Here is a 12,294-nt window from a genome sequence, read left to right as displayed (position 1 = left end):
TATTTGTGTTGGGGGCCTATTGGGATAGGCTCCCTAGGGTCAATTTTGGGTTAGTTTAATCAATTTTTGAGTAGAATTTTGTAAATAATGCAAAGTCTTCGCGAAATGTGGAAGTGGAGCATGCAACTAAATAGGAGCCAAAGGGGATTTATCCCCTTGTATGGGTAAGTGATAGGATGGCTTTGAGACTCACCCATAGGCTGTGAGCCATGGTATTGTATTAGAAAAGCTATAAATGTTTGAGTCATAGTGAGTAAAGAAGACAATTATTGGGGAAAGAACAAGTGTAAGGGAAAGTGCTAAGGTAGGAAGTCTCTATTTTCCTATACGTAGGCGAAACAGGAAGGCTCCTACAGCTGAGTGAGCGGAGAACTTGGCAAGTTCGTAGCTGAGTGCGCAAGCCACAGTAGCTGGGTGTGTAGGGTGGAAGAGTTTGTAATTTGAATGTTGAATTTAATAAAGACTCATTTTAGAATAAAGCTATTGCATATGTGCCTTATTCCTAATTTTGCTTAAGTTTATACATAGTTACTTAATGATATGTTTCTATGAAGTAAAGAGTATTTTTTGTGTGAATCTGTTAAATCTCTAATATCTATGCATGAAATGATTAATGAATTGATTTCATGAAGGTAGTAACTAAGTCTACTATTATAACTCCTCGAGTCGGGTAGATATACATGGAGGAAGATCTAGGTTTATTATTTACTAAGTGAAAGTTGCGAGTCTCCTTCTTTTAGGTCTGAAAAGACTAATTGTAGAACTTCACAAAGGTCTAGGAGCCGTTTGGATAAAGTTGCACTAGTGAACCATAAGAAGGTATAGATTTTCACAAACTCAAATCTAAGCTACAAGGGCTGCAAAATACACATCACATAATGTGTGGATGTAGAAACCTGGTTCTAGCATCCCCCAACACTACTTCAGGTGGGACTCTAGCCTACACTATGCACGTTGTTGCCGAAAGGGCCAGCAATTAGGGTTTTGTTGATTGGCAGGAATAAATTTGAACCTGAGTCAAACCCCCTTAAGCTAATAGGGAAACACCCGGGGAATTTTTTTAGACCCTATATTAGGTGCGTGGACCTACCTATGCTTTTGTTCATGGGTTTTGCACATGGTTTTGGGCATGTTGGTTTTCTACCCATGGTATTTTGTAGATCCGGTTAAGGGAACTACAATTATGTTCTAATCTAGGGTTAATGGATTGGGGTTTCTGAATTCTCTAGAATGCATATATATGTGTGTGTGTTGTAATATTGAAAGGAACATAATGAAAATTCAATCTCATAGTCACAGTTTTGGGATCTAGGGGAAAATATCTGTGTATTTGATTTGTGTTTCTCGCCATTGTATGTTTTTTGTTTTTAAGAATTCGTTTGCAGGTAATTTATGTATAGGGTTAAAACCTACAACCTAATAAGCCTTCTTGGTCCAACATAATAAAAGTTAAATTATTAACTTTCCTAAGTATATATACGAAAGACAATCATAAATCTCTATACATGTAATCAAACCTTAGGAAAAACTATGATTTCTAATAGCATAGACAAATGTATACTACAAGGTAAATAATTATGGATATAAATTAAAGTTTTTATTCTTCATGGCATGAACATCAAGGTCAACTGATGTACAGTTCTTTCATTGTTTTCATGTGTAACTATCTAGAAGTAAGATTTATTTTTCAATAGCCTTTTAAGAAGGATCTTAGAGAATTGAGTTTCCATTCCTCGACTTCATTTAGTTACCCAAGTTATTCATTTATGGAAGTGTTTAGTTCATTTATGACATACATTTTATTTAAACGTTATTCATACAAGATAGGGACCAGGGAAGAGCCGCATGACAAGGTGGAAGTGGATCAAGATTCATTTAATTTGACATTTCTCTTCACCCTTTTTCCCCTCTAAATATTCTATAGATAACCAAGGGATTTTCATTTCGATTAATGTTCTCAATTAATTAATTCTTTCATTTCATATAGACCTCTTAATGGCGAATTTTGAAAATGAAAGCGTAAAAGCGAACACCTCATTTTTCATGTGATGGAATGGAGGTGAAGGGAATGAGGTGAAGAGTGTTTTGTATGGAGTGGATATGGTGCACCACTTTAGCAAGTCACATAGTAACACAACCTAACCATGGGAGATGACACACTTCTGGAGCATATTATGTCCTAACATAATCTGATGAGACAAATAAATAAATTAAAAGTTCATGTAGTGTTGTTAGGTTCTATTGTATTAAGCATCACTATCGCCACCAACTAAATTCCATATCAATGTCTAATCACATCAATATAATAGTTATATAATCAAAAAGTGAAATCTACCATCTCAGAGGTGACGAAGACGTGTGATACATCCTATTCAAGCTAATAAGTGTCTAAATGAGAACATGAGTCATCTTTTAGTATAGGTGAAGATCAATTTTGAGAAAAAATGCTCCTCTATATTAGTAACATAGACCCTTGGGGTGCATCTTGAACTAGTTTACCCTTAAAGATTAGCAATATGGCTCCCACTTGGGGGACATGAATTCTATTTAAGTGTGTATGATAAATCTAGTAATTCACCCAAACCTATTACCTACACACATCTATCATGAAAAGGCATTAGTAATAAATTAAATAGGGCTAACCTAAGGGCCTTGGAAAACACAACTTTAGATAAAAGAAAATAGGATACAAATCATAAATGCACTAGGAAATCATTCAATTAATGCATGAGAATAAAACACATATATGATATAATTAGAATGTAACAAAACAAAAAATAAAAACTAAATTTATACTCATAAAGCTTATTTATGTACAAGAAGAAAAACGCAAAAAATCATCAAAAAGCCATGAGTCTTGTGTTCTGAAATTTCTCAGCCAATGAAACCATACAATAAAGTTGTTCAGAGATAAGTGGAAGTCCAATACAAATGCTAAAATTGAGGACAAGGAGTCAAGGCACTAGGAACAACTAACTAACATCTACTTCCACGGTGGCTCCTACTATGGGATGTTCAAAAAATAGTGCTTAAATTTATGGCATAGAGAATAACCCTTCCCCAACATGGATCCATCATCTTCAGCATAAACATGGTAAAGAAGGCCCCAACTCTTTATCAATAGTTTTTACCTTCTCATTGGAATACCAACATTCAATATTCCATCAAAACTAAATTCCTATTGAGTGGCATAAATTTTCATAGCTAGGATTTGTTACCTTCATTTTCATGAGTAACACATACATCTAAAAGTGAAAGAACTACATAATGACTCAAATCGTCATCATCTATAGAACATAGAGTCATTTATGGGTTTATTGGGAATCTCAGCATGATATAGACTCTTAAACTTTTACCTATATAAGTGAAAAAAATCGTCAATAGTGGGAATGGTGGCATATGGCATTTCCATCTACAAGGATTGCCCAAAGTTAACTAAAACATAATTGGAAACAACATACCATATGAATTAGGTAGGTCAATGACCAATATGTACATTAGGATTCCTATGTTTGAATACACATGTAGTATCATGACCAAATCTATAACCAACACAAAATATTTGACCTCCCTATTATCCATGGTGCAAATGTTCTTGTAAGGCCCACTTATGTTGAGGCTGAGCTAATGCAACACAATCAAGGGCATCACATAAATAGAAGCATTGGCGTCTAGCCTATAGTTATGCAACAATAGGTCATTTATCGCGAGCCATATAAAAGTATCATTAGCACAATTTGATTCTCCATTGTGCATAGTTTTCAAAATCACTAGTGCATCTTGGGAGGGATCATCAATGTCATTTTATAATCCATAAATCCTTCTATAATCCTTTAAAACCTCAATGTTCATGAGCTTTAAGAAATGAAGAGATATATGAGGGTTAGCTCGATAAATTCTTAAGCCAATGTTGATTTTGAGTTCGCGACATAGGTATAACTTAAACTTAATAATGGTGTCTTTGTAAATAACTTGTGCATAAATAAAATGAGATGAAAATTATTTAAAATGATACACATACAAAAGAAATAGATAAAAACTTGAATTTTAACTTAATTACTTTTACATTAAAAATATTGCACTTAATTATACCACTTTTTGTTTTAAATACAACCATAAGTTATGTAGATTTAAATAAGTTGCCTATTTTTTTTCAAACAAATTTTGTATTATTTCCCTTTCAAAGTATTTTCTAGGTCTCATTCTTATTAATATGAACATGTTACTTCTCCCACTACGAGTCTACCAAAGATTTATGTAACTCAATATAATAATAGTAGGTTATAGCATGAAAGGTTAAAACACGTGGGTTAAGAAATATTAAACATAATGCCTATATTAAATATCTTAAGAGGATTTTCTATCGTTTCGGATTTTAAAGTTCTATGTCAAGAAGGTGTGCTAACACAGCATTATAAGAATAAATTTGATAAAGGAAATGATGGACTATCCATTTCTATTTTCTTAAAAATAAAAGTGAAGCAACTGGATACTTGCTCACATCCATGTCTATTTTCTTAAAAATAAAAGTGAAGCAAGTGAGTTGTATAAGGACTTCAAATATTTGGTTGATAATGAAAGTGAAAATATGATACAAATTTTAAGAAGCAAGGGCGGGAAGAGAATACATTAAGAATGAATTTGCAAATTATTTTGTGAAATAAGAATTAGGCGTTCAAAAAAATGTTTCCTATAACGTTGACCAAAATATTGTATTCAAAAGCTTTAAAATACAATTTTTTTTTATAAAAGAAGTTGCATATGCTACCCATATTTTAATAGGAATCTTATGATACTAATAAATGATGTTTCCAAGAAAACTTGAAGGGTAGAAAAGAAAGAAATTTGTAAAATATGGAAAATGATCATTTATGTAAATGATTTAATTATTATTAGAGAAAGGAAAAAAATTAATAAAATTTTCATTTTAGTTTATATAATTATTTTTTAATAGAAATATTTGAATATTTATTAGTTTTTAGCAAAAAAAATTATGTCATTTATCTATAGTTTAATATTGGAAATTTTTATTTTTTTTATTTTTTATTATTATTTAAATTTATTTATTTGTGACATGATTTGTTGACGTCTTATTATGGGTTGTTTAGTAACTTCCATTTCTATTAGTTACTAAGTTTTTGTTTTTTATTTTTATTTCTTTTGTATTTAACTTTTTGATTATTTTTTTAAATTTTTTTATTATTTCCATTTTGATGAATTATAATTTTTTCTCCATATTTTCAATTTAATATGACAAATTTTAAAGACTAATTTAAAAAGAAATTAGAGTAATTTTTTTTAGTTTTTTTATTTTTTGGTTTGACTTATAATTTTTGTCTTTTTCTATGGTTTTTTTAGATGACAAATTTTAAAGGGGAAAAATAATTAAAAAATATTTTCCCAATAATTCTATTTTTAGTTTTCTTACTTTTTAAATTCACTTTATATTTTTTTGTCCTCTTCTATTTTTTTCTCAATTCTCAATTCCAATTACATTATTTAAAAAAAAAATCTTCCTTACACATAGCTTTTATAATTAATAACTATTATGATAATTATTAGTTTCTAGAATCTTGTGAGCATTTCTTTTCTAATTTTATTAAGAATGCTTATTGATGTTTAGTTACTAATTTTTAGGATCTCCTTAGCATTATTTTCCTAACTTTGTTGAATTTGTTTTATTTAAGCTTAGTTTTAATAATTTATGACTCCACCTATATAAAAAATTCAAGAAATTGATCTTATAACAAGAAATTGAATTCAAGAATTCAACAAATTAATCTTCTTAAATTCAAGAAGTTTTATTTTACTTTTTAAAATTCCTTTTGTGTGTTTGTGATTAATGTCTATTATTATGTGAGGTCAAAGGATTTGAAACTCCAAATCAGATATTATCATGATCTAACTTTGAAGTTAAAGATTCTCTTTCAAGTTGCTCAAGATTGTTCCACGTTTATTGGGAAGTTAGTGTTGAATTTGTCATATGTTTCAATTGCTGATTTAAAGTTGTTTTATTTTCTTTCCTCAAATCAAACACAGAAGATTGGTTTTAGTTACCATGCAAAAAGTTAATTTGTGAATTGTGTTAAAGTGGTTTAATCTACTTCAACTTTATTCCTAATTTTATTTTGAGTGGCTGTGAAATTCAATCAATTTAGTACTAAATCACAAATCATAAACAAAAGTATAATATTTAGAAACTTTTTGAAAAAGATTAATGATATATTTTATTTATTGTAATATTTAAATTTTTTAAATGATTTTTTTTTCACAATACCAAATATTTTAGGAACTAAGTGTTTTGATATCCATTTATAATTACTAGTGATTTAATTTATATAGTTGTGCTAGATAATTTAGTTGTTAAATTAATAGTAAAACAATTGTTATTGCTAATTATTCATAAATATTAATTAACATGTCTTTACAATTTAATTTATAAATTAATTTAATACTAAATCACAATTTATAGATCATCTTAACACAATTTAGCTCTGACACTCCATTTGAGTGATAACAATAAAAACTTTGTTTCATATTCCCATACCTTCACTGCCACAAACATAATTACAGTCAACTCTATATCAATTATGTTTAATTCTCATGAACTTTGTAAGAAACGATTGGTTGTGCAAAACAAGTTTCTTGGAATTGACATTTCATTGAGTTGCAACTAAGTTTCTCCATATCAATTTGAACCAAACACTACCAAAAAAATAAAGTTATAAAGCTTCATTACAACCAATAAGATAGGGTGCTCACCAAAAAGCAACATTTTAGCACAAGATTTTCACTTTCATTTCTATTTTTTTATGAAAGATTTAATGGATCATCTCACACCTTGTCAACATTTCATACTCCAATTAAATGAAAAATACTAGTTACTAAGTGGTACTTGTTTTAATTTTTATTCAATTTTAAATTATCACTAAATTATTATTAAATTTCTATTTGTATCGTTATTATTAAATATAATTTTAAATATTGCAATTTTTTATAATATTATATATATTATTAATTAATATTTACTTATCTTAAAAATAAAAAACCTAAGCATGAGATAGGAAACTGACCTATAAATTAAGACACGGTAGCCACTCCTTGTAAGATTTAGATGATATTCTATAACGCTTTCAACTTCATAGTTGTATACAAAACGACCACCACATCTTCGCCATGATCCAATTATTTCCTCCTGTACATAACAAAAATTAATAACCTTGTAAAGACCTGTTGCAAGAATCTCATTGACTAATGAAAAAACTCAAAACAGGTATACATATAAACAAATCGGTAAAAAAGTGATGTTATATTAAATGGAAATGCAAAGTAATTTCTTAAAAGACTATGAATTATACTCTATAGAAATGCACAGTAATTATTTATATATATATATATATATATATATATATATATATATAAAATTCACAAAGTAATATATACACAGTCAAATATATATGAAAATAAAAATTCCTTGAGATAATAATCTGATCAATAATTTAGTAATTTTCTCAAAATATTCTCACAATTTACAACCTCACATTGTATAATAATGGCCAGTATTTTAAAATCCATAGTTTTACCCCCAAAAAAATTATAACTTCCTAACTTAATAGATCAATTGGCATGATTACTCAACAAATACATGAATATCATTTAATTTATATAAAATAGGTTTAATATATAATATATTTAGCTAAATCTAATATTCCTTTTATTGCATTTCCTAATTTCCCATCTTTCTTCATCGTGCAAAAAATTACTTAAAACATTATAATTAAAAAATAAAAACAATATAACTAAAATATTATAATTAAAAAATAATAACAATATAACTATAGTTAAATATATCTGGGAGGCGGCGAATTCGAGCTCTCGTTCTAGGGTTTAACACGGGTACCAAGCTTCCATGGAGACACACGGAGGAGGGAGCTCCACTCCCTCTTACAATTATATGGTAACAAACAGAGGAAGAGAAAGGAAAAAGAACAAACCTCTACAGCGCTTGGAGGTCAAGACAAAAAACACAGATACGCATAAGGCGAAAGGCAGCAAAACCAATGTAGAACAAGTGGCCCACGAAGAAGATTGTGAGGGGGACAAAGAGGAAGATAGAGGTCAAGGATGAGAGAAGAGAACTAAGATGGGGCCCTGTAAACCCAAGACCATAACTAAACATTGGGTTATTCTAAACGATCCATCTGTGCAAGCGCACAAGGATCACATGGCTAACTATGCCATCATATGCAAATTTATGGGAATCTGGCCATCACAGAAAGCATTGTACACCTAGATAAAATACAACTCGAAACCAAAGGAGTTAAATATCCATCTTGGATCCAAAGGTTTTCTCACTGTGCTGTTTATGAACATGGAAGACATAGAAATTTTTTTTTAAGGAGGGCCATACTTCTTTGCAGCTTCTGGTCTCTATATGCAACCATGGACAATGAATTTTGTGCCAGAACGAGAAACCTTCACCTCAGTACCGGTATGGATTAGACTATATTCCTTACCCTTAGATTACTCGATGCCAGAGTCTTTAAAAGCTATAGGCAATAAATTAGGTCATTTCTTAAAAATTTCAGAGGCAACTCTAAGGGGAAAATATACATCCTATGCTCGTATACGTGTGGATATGGACCTATCACGAGCCCTTCCAGATGAGGTCATTCTGGAAGTCTATGACGAGGAATGAACATATCCCGTTTAGATGTCACAAATGTCATGAGCATGGACATCTCTCGAGAGACTGTCCTCTTAATAGTAGGGAGGAAAACCTAAACACCAACAAAGGAAAAGACGAGACAGGTTTCACCAAAGTAGGAGGAAAAGGAAAAGGAGGAGGAAGGAAGACAGAGAAGAACCCTAGTGTGAATGACAAAACAAAAAGTTTCAACAGTTTTGAGATCTTAGGAGAAAAAGAAGCTGAGGGAGGGGATAAAGAGAGTACAGAGAATCAGACAGAGAGGGGGAAAGAAAAAGAGACCAGCATGGAGTACACTCAGGATTAGAATGAACACACAACGGACCCTTTGAGCACCATGGAAGGAGAAAAAGACCAGGAAATGACTCAAAATGAAAGTGGTACAGAGGATCAAGATTTACAGGAGATCCTGGAAAGGGAGAACCTAGAGCTGGAAAAGTTTCTAGAAGAGGGAGGCAACCTAGGAATAAACTACATCCCTTAGGAGGACGTGGACAAATTCCAATAGATATTCCTTAACAAGCCACACCAATCAGCTATAGGAGTCAAAATAGGGCATGACAACCAGAAAAACAAAGGGACTTCCTCAATAGGATTAATAACATGAAAACTAACAAAAAATCCACGCAAGAGGAGGGGAAGAAAAAGACAGAAAGAACTACTACTGGAGTGTGGAAAACTCATCATTGATTCAGGAAGGATGAAAGACCTTTCTAGTTACTCCTTCATAACCCCACCTCAATGAAGATCACAACCTGGAACATTAGAGGACTAGGGAGTAGAAGAAAAGAGAGGAATCTCGGTAAAAGGATTGAAGAGGAAAAACCTGACATAGTATTAATACAGGAAACAAAATTCTCAGTGGAGAGGATCCGTGAAAAACATAGCAAATGGGTCAATAGATATGAATACCTTGAAGTTAAGCCAAATAAATCTATTGGTGGTATTCTCACTCTCTAGGATCCACAGAAATTTGGTGTGATTGATGCGGAGGCATCTGGACATCACCTTTCTCTGATTTTCCAACCGGTGGGTGACACACAATGTTACATGATCACCAATGTCTATGGTCCACAACCAATGGAGGACAAACTTCGACTCCTCACAACACTGGAGGATATGAAAAAGAGATACCCAGCTATACCCTAGATTCTTGGAGGGGATTTTAACATAACAAAATCACTCATGGAGAAGAAAGGAGGAACAAGAATACTTGGTAGAGACTCAATTGCCTTCCAGAACTTCATCAACAATATGAAATTGGTTGATATGGAAACAAGAAATGGAATCTTCACTTGGAATAACAAAAGAGGGGGCTCTACCCAAGTGGCCTCAAAATTGGATAGATTTATAGTTTCAGAGGAACTTATTCTCAGGGGAAGCAACATTACTGCACTCATACTACCCTTTGGAGGTTCATATCACTGGCCTATCCAATTGGAAGCTTCTCTTATTGGCAAACCAAGAAACACCCCCTTCAGGTTTGAGAATGCGTGGCTCACACATTCAGATTTCCTCACAAACATTGAAAAATGGTGGAAGGAAGAGCTTCACCTTCAAGGCACAAAGATGTTCCTTCTTCACTGCAGGCTCAAACACATTAAAGGCAGACTCAAAGAGTGGAATAAAAAGGAATTTGGTAATATCTTCAAAGCTAAAGGAGAGGTGGAAAAGAAACTAAAGGAAATAAACCAGATTCTTATCACAGAAGGCTATACAGATGAAAGGAAAGAGATGGCAGAGTCACTCCAACAGGAGTGGGACAACAGATGCCTTCAAGAGGAAATACTCTAGAGACAAAAATCCAGAGTACAATGGATTAGAGAACGAGAGAGAAACACCAAATTCTTTCATAGATCCACCATAGCTCACAGAAACAACAATAGAATTGTGAAACTTACAGATCAGCATGGTATAGAGAGAAACACTTATGAAGATATGGAGAAGGTTCTACTCCAGCATTTTTAGAAAATTTCTGAGGAAACCTCGGAAGATAGACAACAATTTGCGGAGAAATTCACTGAGTACATCCCTAAATTGGTTACTAGAGTAGATAATTTCAATCTCAATAGACCAGTTACAGAGGAAGAAATTGAGGAAGTCGTGAAAGTGATGCAAAATGGGAAAGCACCAGGCCCGGATAGCTCTAATGTGGAATTTTTCAAAGCTTGTTGGAGAATAGTGAAACAAGACATCCTGGAGGTTGTGGAAGACTCTAGTAGATTTAAGAAAGTCTTAAAGGCGCTCAATGAATCTTTCATAGACTTAATACCCAAATAGGAGAAGGCCACCTCTCCAGACATATTTCGACCTATAGCATTATGCAATATGATATACAAAATTATATCCAAAGTCATTGCCAACCGTCTCAAACCTCTCCTGCCAACCCTAGTGTCAGAGGAACAAACAGGCTATGTGGAAGGAAGACAAATTCTAGATAATATAATCCAAGCACATGAAACGGTTCATTCACTTATCAGCAACAAACAGGCAGGAATGATAATGCAACTGGTCATAGCTAATGCCTATGACAAACTTAGCTGGTCGTACATAAGAGCAATTTTAAAAGCCTATGGCTTTGATCACAATTGGATCGAATGGGTTATGGCGCTAGTCACCACTGCTAGCTGTTCAATTGTTCTCAATGGTGCTCCTTCCAAAACCTTCAAGCCTTCTAGAGGTCTCAAGCAAGGAGATCATCTTTCTCCCTTCCTCTTCATTCTAATGATAGAAGGGCTAGGAAGAGCTATTAGAGCAACTAAGGAGGAAGGGAAAATTTAGGGTTTGCGACTCACTCAAGGTGGGGACACGGTGACACATCAGCAATTTGTGGATGACACTATGCTTCAATGAACACCCACTGCTAAGGAAGCCAAAGCATTCAAACAGATTCTGAGTGAGTTTACTAGGGCAACAGGCACAGAGGTATGTCTCACTAAATGAAAGATTTTCTTTTTCAATACAGATATTTCAATTCAAAGAAATCTTTCCAGAATTTTGGGCTTTCAAAGGGAGTCACTACCTATGAAGTACCTGGAAGTTCCTCTCAGTGACAAACCGCTTCACAAGGAAGCCTATCCTTAATAAGCTAAAAGATAAGATGAGCAAATGGACAAACAGAGCTCTAAATCTAGTAGGGAGACTCATTCTCGCTAAGTTTGTCCTCCAAAGTATCCCTATCTATATGCTATCTCCTATTCCAGCACCAGCCGGTGTAATGACCAATATAAGAAACATTTAGAGAGACTTTCTATGGGGAAAAGGTGAAGAAAAGAATAAATGGGCCCTTGTGGCATGGGACAAAGTTTACAAACCTAAGACCTATGGTGTCTTGGTTCTTCATGACCCATGAATTCTAAATAGAGTTCGTGGCACCAAAATATGGTGGAGATGGCTGAACCAAATACAAGACCCTTGGGAAAAACTCTGGAAACAGAAATATGCTAGCGAATGGCAGGAGGAAAATCTCATTAGAATGACAGGACAAGTAAAAGGTTCTATAATTTGAAATAGGGCATGGGAGAACAGGGCCCTAGTCCAAAACCATAGTTTCTGGGAGATCAAAAATGGGAACCTAGCTTAGTTCT

General features: G+C 33.0%; 1 protein-coding gene across 1 annotated transcript in view; it reads right to left on the bottom strand.

The window, feature by feature from the left end:
- Positions 1–12,294, bottom strand: part of LOC149172619 (serine carboxypeptidase-like 20) — a 382,145-nt gene that overhangs the window by 104,947 nt on the left and 264,904 nt on the right. The window contains exon 11 of the mRNA XM_089427753.1: positions 7,074–7,195. Coding sequence (XP_089283879.1) covers positions 7,074–7,195 — 122 coding nt within the window. The remainder of the gene's footprint in view (positions 1–7,073; positions 7,196–12,294) is intronic.

The sequence above is a fragment of the Pinus tabuliformis genome, chromosome 4_2 (assembly GCF_031772625.1).
Source record: "Pinus tabuliformis cultivar Carrire ecotype Pingquan chromosome 4_2, CPIR1, whole genome shotgun sequence".
NCBI lineage: Eukaryota > Viridiplantae > Streptophyta > Pinopsida > Pinales > Pinaceae > Pinus > Pinus tabuliformis.
Note: the sequence above shows the minus strand (reverse complement) of the source record. Positions and strands in the feature narration are given on the sequence as shown.